The 22,445-nt window shown below is 36.7% G+C and overlaps 1 protein-coding gene across 1 annotated transcript in view; it reads left to right on the forward strand.

Moving 5' to 3' along the window:
- The first annotated feature begins 9,407 nt into the window (after nt 1-9,407).
- SEMA3E (semaphorin 3E) overlaps nt 9,408-22,445 on the forward strand; it is a 248,975-nt gene continuing 235,937 nt past the window's right edge. The window contains exon 1 of the mRNA XM_059396944.1: nt 9,408-10,178. Within this exon, the coding sequence (XP_059252927.1) occupies nt 10,064-10,178 (115 nt within the window). The 5' untranslated portion in view covers nt 9,408-10,063. The remainder of the gene's footprint in view (nt 10,179-22,445) is intronic.

The following is a 22,445-nucleotide window of genomic DNA, read 5'->3' on the forward strand; positions in this document are numbered from 1 at the left end:
AAGAGAAGTCAGATTTGTCATATTTAAACCACTTTTATTTGGTGTTTTCTATTACCTGCAACAAAACCCAATTCTAATTTATAGAGTGGACTCAAGAGAAAATGAGAGGTGAACACATAAAGACACTGTAGATAATAGTTTGACAGAAGTACCTAATAAATTGGAACTCAGAAATCAGCCTCTCGCTAAGGATGAGGGAGGGCAAGGACAGATTTATTTTTTTAAAGATTTTTTTAAAAAGATTTTATTTATTTATTTGACAGACAGAGATCACAAGTAGGCAGAGAGGCAGGCAGAGAGAGAGGGGGAATTAGGCTTCCTGCTGAGCAGAGAGCCTGATGCGGGACTCCATCCCAGGCCCCTGAGATTACGACCTGAGCCGAAGGCAGAGGCTTGACCCACTGAGCCACCCAGACTCCCCAGATTTATTTTTATGAAGGGAAATGTTACTACATTTTTTATGAGGTTGGGGATTATCCAGTAGAGAGGAATTATTTAATCCTCTAGAAAAGAATTAACTTGATGCAAGGAATTATGAACTGAATAATAGAAATAACAGAAAATCCCAAGAGAAACATGTAGTTTACTTGATTACTTATTCAGATTGGTGAAACTTACATTCACATTGTTTTCTCATTATATGGATATTAGTATTTTTGTAGTTAAAGACAGCATTCTGGGAATTTAAGCAGAGTAGCATAATTTTTAATCAGGTAATCAGAAAGAGATGATATATCATTTTTGAAAAAGATATTTTATTTTATTTTATTTTATTTTATTTTATTTTATTTATTTGAGAGAGAGAGAGAGCATGCACACTTAGGAAGGAGGAGAGGCGGCGGTGGGGGGGGGGGGGGAAGGGAAGGAGAAAAAAATCCCAAGCAGACTCCGTTCCAAGTGTGGAGCCCAACACAGGGCTTGATCTCTTGATCTAAGCTGCAACCAAGTCAGACACTTAACCAGGTGAGCCCCCAGGTGGCCCAGATATGTCATATTCTTAATGTCATAAAAATTACTTCATTGGAAATAATTGTTAAAGCAGACTTTTTGTTTTAAAACTTACGTTACTCAGGGAATCCTAATTACTTTTCATACATAGTCATTTTTTGTATTTTAGTCCTGGATAAAGTTTCTCAGATTTGTTGTGGGAATATGATGCACCAATTAGCTTTTCATGCTTAGCTATGAAAATTTCATTCAAAGTGTGCGATTTTATTAACATTCCACTTTTATACCTTTCCTTACAATGGTAAGTGGTCCATCTTCAGATCATTAAGCAGTTTATTAAAATTCTCCTCAATTAACTTTAGGCATAATTAATTTTAGGCATAGCTATTGCACATACACTAATTTATCCTTGGAAATATTCTAATTTCTTATTCATATCTAATACAGTTAAAAATATTCTTTCTGGGAAGGACAGTTTTGTTTTTTGTTTGTTTTGGTCAGCAAGTATAGTGGGGTTGGAGTTCAGGACAGTAGATATTTTCTGTTATTATTTTTGCATAATTTATTATGTATTATACACATAGGATTATAAAAAGAAAATGGAGTTATATGCAATTATATTATTATCCCAGAGTTATTATAATATTAGAGATGCTTTAGGTATGAGATGCAATAATCCTAACATCAGGGATGATTAAATGTAGTTCTAAATACTATCACATTTTCAACTGAAGTTGCTAAAGTTCAGTCAACATGTTTTCACAAGACATATTTTCCTATTTATTCCATTTGTTTCTGACAAGATTTATGGTTATCCCTTCAAAATGTAAAAGCCTTTTCATAAGAAATGTTTTCTGAATAGAAATCTTAATGTTCTTAATGTTCTCCAAGAACATTTAAATTATTTTCCTTTAACTGGCAAGACCCATTTTGTAGGTCATGCATAGTGGCCATGCTCGGAATATGAAGTGTGACATCAGTGGATCAAGCACATTCTTTCTTTTGTAATAGGAAACCAGTTGTGAGCAGGAGCAGGTTTGTGGTTTCGTTGATACATGAAAACCTGTAGTCCCAGTCTCGGCCTCCACGTGGTGCTAGTGTTATGTACTGGGCCCAAACTACCCAGTAATGCAAAATAACCACTCAGACTACCCATCAAAAATAATCACAGTAGGGAAACAACTGATTCAAATAAAAAGGCACCATACCTGAAATTTTGCCTTATGCAAAATTTGGCTTGTGCACAATAATAATTTTGCCAAGTCATTTGTAGAAATTATAGTGAAGCTAAATAAAAGATGACAGGAAATAATGAGTTTAGAGATTCTTATTTCATCTTGGGGATCTCACCAATGGGTTCAATATCACTTTTTGTTTTTATCTATGTATTATTTTCTCTCTTCTGTAGATGGTTATTTGGAATGGTGTTGAGGAAAGGAAATCCTTGGAAAAGAGACTTCATAAGATTTCTGCCAGGATTTTTCTTTTGTCATTCCGATTCCTTTGAACTCTAAAATTCACTTTCATAGCCAAAATCTGATTTATTTTAATATTTTGATTTTCTGTCAGATTCTTCACAACTTTAAAGTTAGTGTTTTGTTTTCATTTATTTTAATGTGAAACAGGTATATTCACTGAGTTGATGGCAGCTTTATGTGATATATAAAATTTTATATCCATTTGCCAACTGTATGACAATTGAAGATACTATAAAATATTATAAAATATTTGGCCTTCTTGCTCAGTTTCTTGCCAGCTGACTAATGGATAATTGCACTGGCCTTATCTAATTTCTTCCTTTTCTTCTTTGATAATGGGACACAACTGTTTTTCTTCACTCTAGGCTTACACATTGGCCTTTCAAGACAAAGTGAACAATGAAAGAAATTATTCAAATAATTAACAGAAATTATTTGGTCTCTAAATTTCTTAAGCCATACAGAGTATATTTTACCTCTATTTTTTTCCCACACATTTAAGTATTTACTGAATAAATTACTCCCATGTCAACTGGTTTGGTTCTGGCCTTAGCAGTGGTAGTTCAAAAACAGTGTGTGCAGGTTGCAGAGAAAATGAAAGAGGACTCAAGACTTGAATAAAGAAAATAATGTTTAAAATTATATTGAATTATCAATTCAATTACATTGAATTACTATTCCTGTCACTTTCCTCTCTCCTTCTTTTCCCTTCCCTCCATTTGTTTTTTTTTTTTTTTTTTTAAGTAAATAATCCAGAAACTGACCTTGAAAAAATAAGATCACTTCATGCCTGGAAGACAATAAATATAAGTGGTCTTAAATTCTAGAATGAGATTAAGGATGCCAGTTGGAGAGATAACTTCTTTACTGTAGTTTGTGGCACTTATTATTGGTCTTGTCCTGAGTTCATTTCTTAAGTGGACTGAGTATAAAGTGTTGTCTTTGGTTTAGGTACATTAGTGGTAATGTTGTTTAAAAATGTTGAACTCTTTTGGACAAAATCATATAAACATCAGAAACTATTCCTAAGTGATTTATTACCCTTAAATCCTTTCTTAGAAACGTCTTTCTTCTCCTGTAACTGTTTCTAGAAGTGAGTGTTGTGTGTATGTGTGTGTGTGTGTGTACGCACATATATGTATATATATTTCCACCAATAACTATTGTTGCCTGACAATTTTAAAAATACCTATTTATTACACAACTATCAATGTAGAATAAAGATAATTAGGGAAAAACTATTTGCTTAATTCCTTTGCAGATTTATTTTTTAATCATTTTGCCTACTGTGTTTAGCTTCAAGGTGTGCATGATTACCAAGGTAAGAAGACAAAGCTAACAGCCTACAAGGGCCAAATCAAGTCAACTAAACAAATCACTAAAACCTGTGCAGTAGACACTTAACCTGAAGTGGGAAGAACAGAGTGTGTTCTGCCATCTGCCACCACCTCAGACAGAGGATTTTATCTGGTGGGTTCAGTCACAGAGGCTGTTGTCAACTAGATTACCAACTGCCTTGAGTTTTTATTCTAAAACTATATATATATATATATATATATATATATATATATATATATATATATATTAGAATTTATTAAAGGTAAGTTCCTGTTAGTATAGTTGTTCAGAAGGATCCCTGTGCAGTCTTATCTAAATGATACTTTCCGAGAAGACATATGGAACGGTTGGAGCACAGGCCCTAGAGTATGGGTTTAAAATGGCAATTCTGTCACTCACCAGTGTTTCACCTCAGGCAAGCTGCTTGGCATCTGTGTCCCAGATTCTTCTTATGTGTAAAGACAATAAAAATGGTTTCTATTGCATGAGGCTATTTTCTGGGTTAAATTGGATTATATGTGAATATGCCTTACAAGGTGCCTAGCATATATGGAACACAACAAATTAACCTTATTATTAAAATATATTACATTACATTGTAATAGTATTTTTATTCCATTAATGGAATCAGTTTGAAGTGCAGTGCTAGATGTTGCAGATGTGAGTCACACATTACTAACAATTCACCATTGGCGCCACCAATAACTCACAAATATATATTCCAACAGACATAAACCAATAAATTACAATGTATTATGGAAGTTTCTATTACATTTTTTATAGCAAGTGATTGGAACTCTGCCTTTTTTAGGAATTCTCTACAACTCATAAGGAAGAGTATAGGGAAAGCTCTCAGGACCTACAAATTATTTTCAAATTAATAACACACAATAATTTTGTTTTGCCATAAAGAGGGCATGAGAAGCATCACTACACTTTGATTAAAATCAGTTAAAGCTGATACTTGAAGAAAGAAAAACATTTCCTGTTTTTCTTCATTGTCAAGGACCTAAAACAAAATTAGAATAAATCTAGTGTAAGTCAGAAACAAAGAATTCAAAATTTTATAAAAAATACAGTTTTTGCTCAAATTTTGAGGTTTTTCTTTTTCTTTTTTTTTATTTGTTTTGTTTTTTAAGAATTGCTGGTTAAAATAGAAAATAAATGAAAAACCATTCTATTGAATTGTTAGCTCTCTAAATGGTGACTTAAAGAATGGCGTCAAACAAACTTCTTTCAGCAAGTGATGGGAATGTATCTCGATGGTTCTTACTGATGGGATGCCATTCTTTGGACCACTCTTGATAACACACAAAAGGAAGTTAGTTGTCAGTTTCTTCTCATCTACGTGAATCATGGAATGTGGGAAACGGCCAGTCCGGACTTCGGGAACTCTCACCACGTCTATAGTATAAGGTCTTTGCACTAAGCAGCCAGTAAGTGCATCTGCAGTCTCTGCGTGTAAAGCCTGGTGGTAATGACGGCAGCAGCTGCAGCAGTGGCAGGTCCTATTGGTGGGACATTTGAGATGCTCCAGATAGCAGGGTTAGCGAGAGTCGAAGGAGGATTAGTGAACCTGAAATGCTGCGACCACCGGAGAGAAAGTTTATCTTTAGTTCCTAAAAGGATCATCATCATTGTTCTTGCAATACTTTGATGTATTAATGGTTTTAATCATAATTGTTCTTAAGATGTACTACCATCTATTCACCTCCCCTTACTGCTTATGACATCATTTTTGGGTACAGCATTCAGTTGGGAAAATGAAGGGCATGTCCCATTTTATTCTAAAAGTGATGTAGGGATTCTCTGTATCTCTTAGCCCTCAGTTTCCACATCTCTTGCTGGCTTATGAGTAAGTTCTGCTGAAGTAAGTCTTAGTGACAGTTAGGAAGGAATTGCAATATTAGTGACTTACTGATGCGCCGTGATCAGCTCATGCTGATTTGTTGTAACAAATCAGGCAGTTCCTGTTCATGTAAAATGTACTGCGGGTCCAGGGAAGCTTTCAGGCCAGCTGACCCCAGTGTGGTGATTCAGTCTTACAACTTCACCATTTCAGTGTGAGTTCTCCTCCTCTTCTGCAAGCTGCTTATCCTTTTCTGCTAGAAAAAAACGTGAGACAGAATTGTGTGGGAGCATTTCACTGCCTCAGCCCAGAGGTGACACATTTATTTGGTGGTCAGAATTTGTCACATGGCATCACGTGACTGCTAAGGGGCTGGGAAATACGCTCTCTCATATATTTCTTTCCTGCCTGTCTTCCTGGGTAGGAAGGAAAAAAAGAATGGATATTCTTGGGAGCATTCGTAAGTGCTGCATCCCATAGTAAATGAGAACACTTTAAGTCATGCAGAGGTAAACCCTTACAATTTTTGTTGGTTTTCACGTCTTTGAAAAATATCAGTAGCACACCAAGCCTATGAGGTAATGATTTCATTTTATATAAATTTTTTAACGATTTTATTTATTTATTTGACAGATTGAGATCACAAGGAGGCAGAGAGGCAGACAGAAAGAGAGAGAGAGAAGGAAGCAGGCTCCCTGCAGAGCAGAGAGCCCGACGCAGGGCTCGATCCCAAGACCCTGGGATCATGACCCGAGCCGAAGGCAGAGGCTTTAACCCACCCACTGAGCCACCCAGGAGCCCCTCATCTTATATAAATTTTAATTGCATACTATGTTATTACATTAAAAATGGTGAGAATAGCGAACGGATGTCTAATGTTTTAATAAGACTGACCTAAAGGAACCACTATAAAACTCAGATTTTAGTATGTATAACTTTAGGCATGCTGGGAATATCAGGTGGGGCATATTTGGCAAATACCCGGTGTGATTCAGTAGCAGATTGTCTGGGACCACATACTGGGAAGGATTATTTCAGAGGCCAGTTGTTCTTCTGCTATTAAGCAGAGAACCAGTGACAGAATCCACCATAGGGAAGCCAGGGAAGCCTGGGAATCCTCATGAATACTCCATTCCCCCAACCCCGTTTTTTCCCTCACTACCATGGTGTGACCCAGCAACAAATGGTTAAGATTTTGGAATGCAACATTTGACCTGGCAAGCAATACCTTCAGAATTGACATTTGCGCCTGGGTAGCTCAGTTGGTTAAGCATCTGACAGACTTTTGGCTCAGGTCGTGATCTCCTGGTTGATGAGACTAAGCCCTGTGTTGGGCTCCTAGCTCAGTGGGGAGTCTGCTGGAAGATTCTCTCCCTCTGCCCATCCCCCCACTCATGTGCACTCTCTTCTCTCTCTAAAATAAAGAAATCTAAAAAAAAAAAATTCCATTTCCCTTCTTACCTGGTTTTCCATGTTGTCCAATGCTGTTCAGATTGGCAGTCTAGCTCCTCTGAAATCAAATATAATACCAGTAGGTACTGTCGCTAGTCCCAGAGCTCTTTAGTTCACTGAAGCTATTCCTTCAACATTGGTGGCAGGTCAGTTTTTTCTCGGTTTGTTTTTTTGTTTTCTATTTCCATGTTTCCCAAGGGTACCTAGAAATTTCTTCCATGAAGGTTAACATGTCATGATGTCCTGATTTGTCTATAATATTCTTGGCTTATATGTGGTTATTAATAGAAGACTCTTACACTCTTAAAACATACCTTGTTTAGATGATACATTATGTGGTGACCCTGCTCCTGAGGGTCCTTCTTGTTTTATTTTATGATGCAAGTGACCGATTTGGTCTCATAGACTATCGATCATTCCATCCATAGGGGCTGAAACCGCATGGGGGCAGTGTGGCTTTGGGTAGTTTGGATATTTTAGTATTTTTGATCATTTTTTTTTTCTTTTGGCATCATCTTTAGGTTATAGACTAGAGAGGAAGGTAGAAGGACATATGGAGGAATAAAAGGGAATAAGCAAAGGCATTGATAACTGAAGGATAAACCAAAACACATTTTGAGAAACCCAACAAGCTCATTATTCTGGCGTGTACTTTAAAGTGCCGTAATCGAATCTGAAGGATGACACGGAACACCGAAGATGACTCTCGGTATGTAGCTTGTATGCAGGTAACTGACATTCGTAACATTCATGGTTTCACGGACAGTAATGGTTGACTTTTGTATCCTAATGAACATGGATTTTGTATCCTAAATGAATAATCCTAATGAATCCTCAGGTCCATAATAGAGTTAGAGCAAGCACTGCACCATCTTAAGTAGAATTTCAGTTGTATGAGCCAGGCCATATATTTGTAATAAAAGTTATATGCCCAACATTTACTTTTCCTGGAATCCTATTAGATAACACATATAAAATCTGCTATTTACTTTGTAGTTACTTCATTTCTGGAAGAGAGCAAAAGAGGATTCCAAAGGTACATTATATCACACTTAGAGCAACCTTTAGGTCTGTAGCTCATCAGACTGGCTTTTAAAATATGCAAGCGCCTACAGAGACCACCCCAGGTTAAAAGTCTCTAAATACTTCATGTTGCTCCACTGTTAAATAATGTTTAGAGTTTGTTATCTTTTGTAGAACTTGGAAATCTAATTATTTATAATATCCAGTGACATTTACATTTTACTAAAATATACTCTGCCTGTTATAGAACGTATCATGCTTAGGAAAATGGATAGATAATGCATGGCTCTACGTTTGCTTATATATAAAATGCAAAATATCAGGATAACCTGTGCCATCTTTTTGTTAGAATCATACGATTTTAAACATATAATTCTCAAGAAGTGCCCTTAACAGTACCATTTAAAAACAGTAAGAAAAGTTAACAGCTGAAATCATTTGTTTACCATTTAACTCTCGACTATCAAATCACCTACCTATTCAAGTTTATTGGTATCTTAAAATAGTGACATCCATTTCCATGCCAACAGCTACAGAGTGTTTGGTTTAGTTTTTGAGATTGATGGAAAGTAGATTGTAAAGTTGACCTGTTGTGTTAAGCTTATTTACACAAACATAGTGTCTTGGAAAATAAACTCTGAAAGTGCATAGTGGGAGAATTTCACATCCTGACTCTTCTAATACCTGCTTTACTGGAATCTGTCAGATAGAGAACCTCAACTTTTCCACAGGTACCTTATGTGGGAGAAAACTACTTCAAAATGTATTCTTAAACTTGGGCTGAAATTTATGACTAGCTTTAAGGAAAAAAAAAGAAGAAGAAGGATTTGCTTTAAATTGGTTTGAAGAATTTGCTTAAGTAAAATAAGTTTTTAGTATTAACACATTTATGAAACAATCACAGGTGACTTTTTTAAAATCAGGCTCTTGAAACATACGTTCCATCCGAGAGTTGAAAATAACATTTCTAAGATGTAATCAATTAAAAAAAAAAACATAAATGTGAAAAAAAAAAACAATTTCAGTGGAAACAAATAACAAAAAACCCCCACTGTGGGTGCTGGATGGTGGCAAATAGATTATTTAACATGAATTTGCATTTATTCAAGGATTAATCTTGGTGAGTGAGCATTTAAAAGCCCCTTCCTGAGGCTCCATCCTCTTCTGTTGTATAAACCTCAGTAATCAGCGTATTATATAGATCATTCTCCCTCCTGATCCGCCCTCCCCATCAAAGCATGGACTTGTCTCCTGCGCTGAGTGACGTGGGGCCAGTAATACTGGGAGGGCGGGTGGGAGCAGGGCACGTGGACCAGAAACACTTCCTAGAAACAGCTCAACCCTGCCTGAACTTTCCCTGTAAACACAGCTCGCTGACAGAACGGCATCCCTGCTGGGTGGATCCTGCAACTCCTGGAGGGAATGGCACTTCTTGTTTTTAATTAGCAAGGTGAAAGGTGAATTAAAACTAGCTGTTTGGCAAGTCAGTGCAAAGACTGACCGGAGAGTCAGAAGAGAAAAGAGCTCCACGGGGAAGGCAGTGCGTGTGCTCTGGGATTGTTTCTGGTTTTTTTTTTTTTTCCTTTTCTGAATGAAGCGCTTGCCGAAGTGACTTAAAAAAAAAAAAAAAAAAGAAAAGAAAAGAAAAGAAATACAATTTCCCCCTGAGTCTGTCCGCATAGTTGCTGAAGAGAGCTCTGGACAGGACATGGCTCTGAAGGCTCACTCCTTGGAATGTCCTCTTGCTCCTGGCTTATAAACAACTGTCTTCAGGGAAGAAAGGTTTTACATATTCCGAATACAGCCTGACAAATGGCACTTTGGGACTGTGCTTTCTGATGACAACGCGTTCGATTTCTGACAAAGCCTCTCACGCGCTGCCCCTGGAGGGGAGTCCTAAGTAAAACTCAGACCCACCTGAAAGTGAGGATCGGAGGGGCGCCCGGCGAGCCCGGGGAGCACCGAGCACGGCAGCATGGCATCAGCTGCGAACCTTGTCACCTGGCTCCTGTGGGGTTACTTACAGGAGCTCTGGATAGGAGGGCACACGGCTGATAGCCCTCACCCCCGCTTACGTCTGTCACATAAAGGTAGGTCACCTCTTCAGATCCTTTCGTTAACAAAAAAGAGAGAGGTAGAAATTAAAGTCCTTTAACACAGATCTCTGTTCTTCACAGACCCTGAAAATGCAGCTGAAAAAAATCATTGCAAAACCGACCTAAGATTCTAAGTACCTCTAATTAGCATGTCAGTACTTAACCACACCTGAGAATAGTGCAAAACCGCATGCCAACTTAGAGATGTTATTTTTGTCTTGTAAATATTACGTTGTATTAATGAGAAGTTCATTCTCTAGCAGACACAGCAGAAGAGGGCAGGACGCAGGTTGTAAATTGCCTTGAGGGGTTGAGTCCCCCAAGTTAGCAGTTAGGTGTTTAAATACCGATTATGCATTTGGGGAAGCAAGGATGTGGGAGAAGGGCTTTAGAAACAGAAGTGGAGTTGATTATGGTTCTGTGTTGTCCATAATGGGGATGAGGGGAGGGGAAAAGAAACAAAATGATTTCTTACCCAGGATAACAGAGTCATCACCATGTAATTAGAATGACTAATGAGTGATATAAATTAGCTTTTTAGTTGAGTTATTAGAATTTCTTTTATGTCCAGCAAAAATATTTTCAGAGTTTATTAACAATCCTTGTAAACTGAATTATATTGATTAAAGTATTAAGATACTATTCACTAGCATCTAGTCTTTTAATGTAAATTCATGTTGCTTCACTGAATTTCTGTCTGTCAGTGCTTAAATATTTTATTCTGCAGCTATGTCTTGGAAAGCAGCATTTGCTCATAAATAATCAAAAGATAGCTTTTGCATCAGGACCAGTAAAAGCCAGTTGTGAATAGGCTTGGTGATTCTTCCTATAAACAAACAAACAAACAAAACCTGCATGTAGAGAGAGAAGGTGACTGCTGACCTAAAAGTAATTTGGAATACATTTTCAGAAAGAAGTATTAGTATTATTACTAAGTAAGTAATTAGTAAGTATTAGTATTATTACTAATCATTGAGACAGATAACAGTTGCATAACAAGAATTCCATAAGAACCATTTTTCACTTGTGTGAGCTTTAATATCGTCCCTATTGTAGAATGAACAGAAACCTGTAGTTTTGAAGCGTAGGTGTAATCTTTACCAGAGGGAGAAACAAAACAGGAAGCCTCAATCGCATATGATGGGATTGACCTTTATTTTGGTTTTATTGGACAATCATCAGTTGATATTGACCATAGAAATTTATTATTTTTACAATAATTAACAATCTATGAAATTTTTTTAAATTTATATTGTTTTCCTATAGCACTCTCCAGTAGATAACATAAGTTTAAGAGACACATTGACACTAAATTTGTAAGAATTTGAAATAGAGTACCTAGCATTGACACTGATTATTTGAATTGGGAAGGAATACCGTGGTATGTATCAAAATGCATATTTCTAAGAAGTTTGATCAAATATATCAAAATTTGGTGTGATGAATTATGGACAAAGAAGGATTTCAGAAGAAGAACATAATAAATGGATTGTTTTTCTTAGGCAGACAAGCAGATAAGCTGCAAGTTTTGGCGAGTTACCATTCTGCTACACATGACATTAGTCTTTTATACCTCATTATTAGGGTACTTGTTCTCAGTAGTTCAGTATTAGGGTATTTTCAGAGATACCTTCTTGCAGTATTTCATTAGCTTGTAGTATGGTCAGAGCATACTAAAATTCTCTAATGCATCTAAATGCTATGCATAACACTGTGATCAGACTTATCTCCATTACATCCTTCTTGTTTTTTTTTCATTCCATCTCTCTGTCATTGATTTTATGCGTTGTGTTCTTTGATGTGGGAATAGAACTGCTATTCTCTGTGTGTACACTGGCCTGGAAACTACCACCAAATTTCCCTTTGGTTTTTCTTAACCTTTTCATTTAACGGCACTGGCTGAAATGCTCACTGTTGTGCTTTTATACAAAGACAGTGTATAGTTACCTGAAAATAGAATGTTCTCACTTGTGCAGTTTAGCTAGCTAGCAAAATCAGCTGAAAGATCACACGAGAGATGTAACCTGAGGCAGCAAGCGCCTACCGCAGGTGCCTCAGTGAAAGCAGAGGACTGGCAGAGCAGAAGTGTGCAGCCCCATCAGTCCACTGTAAGCTGCCCCCACTTACTCTTTACCCTTTGGAATTCAGTGGACCTTTTAGGGGGTATCCAAAAACTATGAGGGTGGTATTTCAGAGTATAATCTCTTACTATCTGGTCACATTTTAGTAATGGGTCAGTTAGTTGATTGATATTATACATGAGTACGTGATCCTTCAAAATAAGGAGCACTGGATATAAATAATGTAACACCTCTGAACTGCTGCCTAACCCTTAAGATATAAATCCAGCAGGGCTCCCTGGAGGTGATCTCCTCCATTATCAGGATGGCACTTGAGACCACAAGCCTAGTGTCTCTTCCCAAAAAGGAGGCAAAAGTTTCAGTGTCATACACAAAGTTTGAGCTAAGTTATGTGAAAATACCCATGGCATGCGCTTTCCTCTCTCTTCCATCCTTCTCTTTTTATGGAAGTGGCATGTTCTAAAAACAGAGCTTAAGAGGAGGGGAGGCCATTAGAGCTAAAAGGGAAAAAAAGGCAGAGAAGGTGGGAAGACAAGGTAGAAAGTTGGTATCAGATATAGAGCATCCTCTTGCGTATTTCCCACTACCCTCCACCTGCAGTGGGATAAAACGGAATTCCTCCCTCATCTTACTGAATATCCACTGCACTCCAATGTTAAGCAAATATGCTGAGAGCAAGCCTAGTGGATAAAGCTATGAAACATTTACTCTTGTTGAGGCAAAGAACGTATCTTTTAATGTATTTTGTAGGTCTAAGATAAATTGGGTGAACAAATAAAAACTTAGCAAAGTGGTATCCTGCTTTGTAAGACTTTTCAGTCAAGATTTCAGTTGACATTAGTGGTACCAGAAAGATACTTAAGGGTTTATGGATAGTTAAGAATTACAGCCAACTTTATAGCCAGTAACCTAAAGAGGATGATATTGATGTGATTAATTCAGATTTATAATGTTCTATCCAAGGATTTCCTTAAAAAATAGCTGAGATCTTCATGACAGAAGTGAAGGAGAAAGAGAGGAACGGGAGTAGAGCCCTGCTAGATTCAGCCACTTCTCTCTATTGATGTCTGTTCTCTCCTTATCTATTATCATCCTGCATTAATGAGGTTACAGGGAAGGCAAAAATAACCCTCTTGATAATGGAGCTCAGAGAAGAAAAAACAAATGAGCAAAGCACCTTGTCAAAGAAGAAATCCCAATGTCCATGGAGAACCCCAGAAATTCAGTCAAGGGAGTTTGGCAGATAGGGTAGGTAATCAAAGACCCAATAAAGAATTACAATCACAGGGGGTGCCGGGGTGGCTCAGTGGATTAAGGCCTCTGCCTTCTGCTCAGGTCATGATCTCAGGGTCCTGGGATTCCTGGGCTCTCTGCTCAGCGGGGAGCCTGCTTCCCCCTCTTTCTCTCTGCCTGCCTCTCTGCCTACTTGTGATCTCTCTCTGTCAAATAAAAAATAAAAAATCTAAAAAGAAAAAAAAAATGAATGACAATTATAGAAACCAGGGAGAGTAGCTGTGTAATCAGGGGATGTTTGGTGAAGAGATAGAGAAGTAAAGGCATAAATATGGCAGAAGATCTTTCCTAAAATATGTTGACATTATGAATGTAGATTCTAGCATTGTATATATATGTATAAAATTGTGATATAGGGTATTAATTAGTCTATCTATATTTAGTTATAACCAATTAAGAACAGATTTGTCTTAGTTCAGAGAGTTCAGGATTTACAGTCTGAGGTCTCCACTCCAACTCTAGTCCTTCCACTTATACTAATAGTAATTGTGACTCAGTTTCCTTAATTTGAAAATAGGGATAATAATGGTGCTTTTTGAGAGTATCAAATGAAATGGCAAAACTGTGAAAATACTTTATAACCAAAAATTATTTTGTTAATATTTCCTGAAGACTGATATAAGTTGAGAAGTTTAGAAGGAAATGTGTCCTAAAGAGAAAAGTCTTTAGGAATGGCATGAGTTTGGATATCAATAAATGCTGGGATAATGTTAATAGGGAAGACAGAAGAATGGTCTTAAGTAGCATAAAATATATGGTTTATTCTGATAGGTGGCATTCACTCAAAATCCCATCTTCCATACCTTTGGCTTCTGGATGTAATAATTTAGAAGATGATTGAATCATCAGTGTATTTTTCTAAGATTCATGGCCAGTAGTTTTGCTTTAATAGTATGTGCAATGTATCAATTAATTTACATTTTCATTTTATAACTAACCTTCAATTTTTTTTCCAGTTTTTATGAAAGAAAATTGAGGTAGAATTCTAGGAGAGCACAGTAAAAGTGGAAAGTTTTAAGTGATTGATCATCCTGGAAACTGCAGTATTCATTTCATATCCAGAGCAAATAAAAGACAGGCAGTGACTAAGCTAGTTTTTCCTAATGGAGCTCATAGCTCAGCGACTAACTAGGTATTATCAGTAGTGATTCCCCGAGTGAATATGCATTATTTAGTCTTTATCTGGAGTTTGGGTATTACAGTGTGAAAACCTTTGTCCTTTATATAGGGATAGGGGGAGGGGCGGTCAGAGCTAGCAAAAACAGTAAATGGAATTTAAAATGAACTGGGCCAATTTCAGACTGAAGAATAATTTAGTTGCATAAAACCATTTCTTACAAGTTTTTATGAAGAGAGTGTCCTGTCCATAATACAGAACCAATACTTGTTCTTGACTATTAAATATATACAGTAGTCATGTTGTCACAGTAGAGTATTCTTTCAAACGTTTGTTGCCCTATCATTACTTTGCCGTCTGTGTTAGATTTGTCATGTAGCCTGAGGTGATTTCATAGAGGGGGTCTCTCTGGGATGAGATCAACTTGGTGGCCTCAGTTCTAAGGCCTCATAATAAAGAACCAAACGTCAAATTGGTCATTGGTGGTAGACATTACTGTTAGCAGTCTGCGAAGTCAGTGTTATTTCTTCAAAGATATCTTCTGGAATCATCATCGGGAGTTCTTAGTGGGAGAGTGTGCAAGGATTTGCTCCTTTATCTTTGTGCATAGAACTCTTCTGTGGTTTAGTAGAGGAATTTCGTCTGCAGGAATCCAGAAATGGCACTTTGCACGCATGCATGCCCCTTTATCCATAGCCACCGCAGTGTTAAAGTAGTCTTGTAAGGTCAGTCTTAGAGAATTGAAAACCAAACAAAAGTGAAATCATACCATTAAAACATTTTCTAGAAGGTGTGGAGTGAAGATTTAAATTTATTTTCTTAGTTTCAAGATGCAGGGCTAAATGCTGGTTATAGTCTTTTAGCACAACATCTGACACCCTGGAATATTATATAAATTCTACAAAGGATGATGGTTATTTTAATAATGATTTTTTCTCAGGATGGTTTTAAATAACATTTGAAGCATAAGAGACACTATCAATGTCACTAGTTATTTTTTGTACTCGTGATAAAGATGACAGTGACAAGATTGAATATTACATAGGTGGGATTTTCTGGACTCCTAATGAAAAGCATGTGTGAATGCCACAGTTGAACCCAGTATTATAGTCTCTGAAGAATGTGCTGATTTCAAGAACAGAGATGTCTTTGGAATTGATGATTTGACTTCATAGGATGGCTAAGGCAGCTGGTAACTCAAGAAATGTTCAGCCTCCATTAGTACTAATGGCTGGTTCAGGGTATTCCCACTATATGGCCCTCTTGCTCTGGTAATCTTGCCTCTACGAGTGTGGAAAAGGGAAAGAGAAATCCATGACTTCCCGATTTCTGAGGCTTAGAAATGTATTTCCACTCCCATTCCTGGTAATACTCTCAGCCATTATTGCTCTCTGTTCAATGACTTAGCTTAAGGCTTTGGCACAGTACACATAGAAGAATAGCATAGACCCAGGAATTACAGAACACTCTTACATTCTATTTTCATGGGCCTAAAGACTCTAGACTTTGGATGAGACATACTGAATGTGAATCTTGCTTCTGGCTATATGATCCTAAGGTCCTTATCTTTTCTGATTATGAATGTTCTCGTGTATAAAATGGTGTGATATGTAACTTGCAGTAAACTGAAAGAATTACACAAGACAATGCAAATTATTTGGCAAATATTTGAGCGTGGGAAGCTTTTCAGAGGTTATTCAATGAATCAGAAGTCAGAGAGAACTAGTCTCCCCTGGTTCCCTTTTTTTAATTCTAAAAGCCATTATGATTTAATCATTAACTTAGAACTGAAAATAAGGGAGGATCCTTAATCAGTATGGTTTTTTACTTGCAAAGATTTTCTTTCATGAAATCTGGCGCTTACTGTAGTAGGTGACTAGAAGGAACAAGGAATATTGGGGTCTCTCATGTTTGCAAGTCACTGTGGAAGAATTTATTATTATTATTATTATTATTATTATTTTTGGAAGTGAAGGAATTAAATTTTCCTTAATTGGAAAGTTGAAACTTAAAGATAAGAGGAAAGTTGGAACTTCATCTGATGGCACCTGGGAGATAGCAGACCAAAGCCACAAAATAAACCAAAGTTACTCACAAAGGTTATTGTAGACCCAGCTTTGTAAAGCACATAGAACTATTATTACTAAGACCAGACCACACTGTCAAAAGTTAAACAAAACAGTATCTTAGAAGCAGCTATCAATCTAGCATGTACTGCTTGCTTTGAAAGCAAAAGAAAGCTTTCCATTCCACCTTCCCCTGGACAAACAGGTAGGATAGCCGGTGTGGGCCGCAGTTCCCCCTCTCTTAGTAGATGTTCGATAATGCTCAATGAGTGGCTATATACATGAACCAAAGTGATTTAGAGCCCTGCTTTTGAAAGGACAGTGTGATGGGGGATGGGGTGAGGAGTACCAAGGAAACTAAGGAATCCTGAAGAACTATTTATGGCTCCTTTGGTAAGACATGCATGAGGAGAGAGGCAGAGGGGCCAGGGCCTTCTCTCCCTGTTCCCCTCCATTCCTCTCAGGGCTGCATGGTAGTGGAGCGGCCAGAGCTGGACATCCTCCAGACCGGTTAGCCATATTCACACATTTATAATCAATGTTCTTGTTCTCCTGCATACCTTCTGCTGCATTTGTATTTCCTGGGTGATTACCACACCCCTCCCATTTTTTTCTCTTACCACTTCATTCTTTGATTACCACGCTGTGTTGCTGTCACCAGCACCATCCTTCGTTTTGTCCTCTTCTGCTTTTTTTCCAGAAAGGTATTTTTATTTCTTCCCCACCCTAGGCCAGAAGTGGAATGAAACATATTTGTAGTGAATGGTGTATGTTTCCTGGCCCTCAGCTTATCTTCAGTATTCGTTTCGTTTTTGTGGTCTAATTCAGTGAATAGACAGGACCTCTGAGTTAAAAATCAAAGTTTAATTACACTAATTTAGCAATCAAACTTTGTTGAAATTCATGACTTAGGACATAATGAAATATGCTAATGTGGCAAATCCTTTAGTATTTGCTTAATAGTCACCTGGACAACTTGTCCTCTTTGTTTAGCCTGTGTTTCTAGTGGGATCCTAGTGACTCTTATGACTATAGGAAATGGACTGGGAAGGAATTAGGGTACCCAACAGGAGTAGATATTCCTGCCCCCCCCACTCTTCGTCTCAATTTGGGTTAATTTTAAGTTAGCATATTCTGTGTAAGTCTCTCTCTTTCTAGTCCATTTTGGTTTATTTTTTCTGACTTTTAAATTTTAATTCATTGAAACCAGAATAAAAAAGAGGTTTTTATTCACAGGGTAGAAAGAAGAGCAGCATCCCAGAGGCTAAATCTTAGTGGTGATGTGACATAGCTAGACTAACTCCAGAACCAGAAAGGAACAGAGCAAAGAGAATGGGGATAAAGGAAGGGAAAAATAGAGGTCAGCTAGGGACACTGACCTTTTCCTTTCTGGACAATTCCCTCCCAGGAAATGATGGGAAATGAGGAGGGCTTTAAATTCAAAGCTCAAGATGCACTGGGGAACTAAGCCAAAGAGGAATGTACTGACAGCATTGCTTATAGCTATTCATGCCTCCTGATTGCTTTTTTCCTAACCCCGAGTCCAAGAGTTTATTATGGACCATGGGGTTTCTCAGATCCTTTCCAATTCTAGAATTGTAGGACTCTGTTCCTTCCCTTATGAGACCTCCCAGTGTGTATAATTTCTCCAAAAGACATTTCAAAATTGTTATTAGGAAACAGTATGTTCTAGTGGCAAGAATAAGTATGGACTCGAATTTTAAAATCCTGGGTTTGAATCTACAGTGCGTATATCCCATTCGATGCTGTATTATTCTTGCTAAATCATTGAATTTAGCACAAGTGTAAAGGGGCTTTTCAAACCACAAGTGTAAGGGGCTAATGAACACAGTCAATCTCATGATTTTTGTAAAAAACTTAAATGTATCACGGAAGTGGATATTGTGTTGTAATGACTTACAGTGTTCCCTAGTTTATGTGATTGTCTATAAACATTTTAAGATTTTTGAGGGCAAGGGGTATTTTTATTTTATTATTTTATTTATTTTATCTACCCTTGTGAATAGAATAAAACGACTTACTCAGATCATTCCTAAAGCCAGTAATTAAAAGCTGGGTGTTTAGTATCTAGTGTATAAAAACCAAACAAAACTTTTTATTGCTGTTGTGGCTTCTGTGTTACAACCAAAATGACAAAATGATAAAACCTTACCTAATTTTTTTGAGAGGTAGAGCCACTTCTAAAAAATTCACCTGACAGAAGGCTTAGTTGAATTTCATTGCAAAGGAGATGAAGTTACTGGGGATTTTCTTTCGTTCCCTTTCCGAACTAGGGTCCCAGAGGGGATATGCACTGGGGTGCTATGCAGAGTGTTAGAGACTGGCAACATCAGCATCCCTGGGGAGCTTCTGCAGCAGTAATCCTGGAGCTTTCAGAAGCTGTGTTTTAACTAGCCCTGCAGGTGACTCAGTGTACGCTTCGCCAGAGCAGGAGAGACTCTCGGTGGGCTAAGTGGGGTGATGATGCTTCAGGGGACTCTCACTTTCAAGTTACCGTTTTCATTTTTTTCCTCCTTTTAGGTCCATCACCTGGGTTAAGGGTGTCATTTATTCAGTTTTCCAAATCACTCCCTTGGTCTTCATAAATATACTTACATTCATAATATCTATTATACCATTCTCTACCCACTCTTTTTTTTTAACTAGATGATATATATAGGTAATTTAGCATGTACATTGCATCTGTTGTGAATGATCATCGATGATATAAATTATGAATGGTATCATTGAGTTCAGACAAGAAAACATCAAATATTGACAAATTATGGAAAAGCATTTTGTAAGATTCTAGAACTCCTTCATCTCTCAGGGGAATGTTTTCTGGGACTCATGAAATTAGGTCCACTTCATTTTTCTTTTGGTTATGCATCCTGATCGTTCCCTTCAGGGATTCAGAAGCTTCTGTACCTTTTTAAGAAATATTTATTCAGTCATTCACTTATTCCATGATTATTCTGTTGCGCTTCTTCTAAGCTTTAGATATTGACTATCACGCTAGGGGTCTAAGAAAATAAAAAACACAGTTTTGTAGATGTGATGCATTTTCTGGATGGGACCCTGGGACTGTAATAGTTAAAAACACAAGGAAATCTGAATAAAGTCTGAGTTTTAGTTAGTAATAATGGGACAGTATTGGTTTATTAATTGTGATAAGTATACCCATATTAATGTAAGCTGTGCATAGGGGAAATTGAGTATAGATATATGGTAACTATCTGTACTATCTTTACAACTTTTCTGTAAATCTAAAACTATTCTAAAATAAGAAGTTTAATAAAACACAAACACACACACACAGAGCATCTCTACTCAAACACTATTTCTGAGAAGCTTAAAGCCTAGTTTTAAGAAGAGACAACTCATGATGGAGCAGGATTTTTTTTCTATTTGCAAAGTTAACAAAGACAACGTATGGAAGCATGGGGTTGGGAAGAAGAACCAGAACACAGTCTTGGAGATGAATAGGGTAAGAAGTGAGGAGCAAGTCATCTGTGTGTAATCCTATCTTGCCACCCTCGCACCACCATCCTGCTGCCTATAATGTGCTGTGTCCTCCTAGAAGTACAGTTACCCTTGAATATCTAGGTCACTGAGTTCTACTGTGTCCATAGTTTCCACATACAATAGTATCACAAATGTTTTGTGTTCGTGCTCAATTAAATTGTCCCCATTTCTAAAGTCATTCATAAAGAATGACTTTAAGCAATTCTCCACTTTTTTTTTTTTGCATGAATAATATGACTAATGTAAACAAAGGTAAATTTTGAAATTTTGGAAGATAAATTTATTATTTTATTGTTTGAACCCTTAGAATCTAATCCACTTTGGCTACTCAATAAATTTATTTCGACAATTGCATTTAATATATAGAATGTAATTGTTACATTTATTCACATTAATGTCACCAATCTGACTTCTTTTTTAGCATGCCACATCTATTTAGTAGTTTCCTAATATAGGTGGCACAAAATGAGGTGTGGTAGGGCTTGCTGGGGGAGCATTCAGAACTCAGGAAAATGGATGAGAATACTTCTCTTCTGCTCCTGCTCCAAAATGTTAGGCCCTACTTTGGCTTCAGGTCTTCTATTATGAAAGTTTTGAAGAGAAATCCAGAACTGCTTTAAAATTATTCAGGAAATATCTGTATGTTATTGGAAGGCACAGTTTAGGCCTTTGGCAGAGAGTGGTTTGAATTCATCTGGGCCATTACGTGATCAATGTCACATTTCCAGCATCTTTTCTTCCCATTTGCTTCAGTCATGATCTCCAGTGTCCCCTGTAGCCTTACATTCATTTCTAGAGTGATGAACTATGAAGAGAGACAGAGAGGTAACGAATGAAATCAGAAACAAAGCCAAAAACAAAAGCCAGACCTTAAAAGAGTAGTAACTTACTCAACACCTTCGTTTCTGGAGAATATTCGAAATGAACAAAAGCAAGAATATATGTTTTGTTTTTATCACTTTATCCCTGTGCAAAGGTTGGTTTATGAATAGTTTGACTATGTTGCTTTTGTTTTGTGGATTTATTATTTTAAAAGCATGGCTGTGGGCAATAATATAGTGAGAAGAATAAACAAGGTATATTAAGTTTTGTAATTAAAGTTAGTTTATGCAAGGTATTTTCAATTTATTTCCCAACTCAAGTTAATTGAGAAAGAAACAATAAAGAATGTATCTTAAGATTTTATCTAACAAAAATTGGCAGTGTATTTTGAAATAGTTGTATCCTTCAGGTTTTTTTTTTTAGTACCATACTAATTACTCAAATATAATAACCTAATATGAAAGAAGAAATTGATGGACAGAAATGGAATGGTGAAAAGTGAAGTTAACTCAGGAGAAAGCACACATTTGTCACTGTCCCTTTCTCCTAAAAGGAGTAAATAAATATGGGAACAGGAAGCACCTGATTATTTTATTTTTAGAAACTAAAGTTGTCAAAATAAAACATAGGAAATAGGCTCATTTTGGTCATTTTGAGTAAGGTCAAAATACTATATGTTTAGAAGAAAATGTGGAAAGTAATGGAAATAAAATGATTTCTTTTGAAATAGCTCTGTCATTATTCATGAAACTGATAGAGCTTATTTTTCCTTATGAGAAGAAGAAAAAGGAAAGAAATTTCAAGTTTGACATTATCATGATGCATGAATGTTATACATATTTCTGGTCAGATGAATGATAATATAATAGATACTTTATAATTGTTTAGAACTGGTACTGGAATATTGAGCTTGCTGACAGTTTAAGGGTCTGCTTAAACTTGAGTTAACCATATGGTGTATTCTTAGAATAGCCATACCACCCATGTTTAACATTTAAATTAAACAGAAAAAAAAATCTTTTTTCAAAGTCAAATGTTACCATTTTAATTGATGTACACAGTTAGCCATATAACTATACCTTCTTATTAGTAAGGAGATACAAAATATTTCCTTTTAATTGTCCAGAATGAAGAAAGAGAAGAGAGAAGCTCGGACTATGAAATACTACAATGGATATTATGAGCCATCAAAAAATATCAATTACTATCCTGTTGTAATTATGAGAAGTTAATATGTTTGAACTTCAACCCATTAATATGTTTTGATTTTCTAATAATTTCCTAATGCAAAATCCCCTTGTAATATTTAGATTACCACAGTAAGAAGAACAATATTATAGTTAAGTCAATTACACTT

The sequence above is a fragment of the Mustela nigripes genome, chromosome 4, assembly GCF_022355385.1.
Source record: "Mustela nigripes isolate SB6536 chromosome 4, MUSNIG.SB6536, whole genome shotgun sequence".
NCBI classification, from domain to species: Eukaryota; Metazoa; Chordata; class Mammalia; order Carnivora; family Mustelidae; genus Mustela; species Mustela nigripes.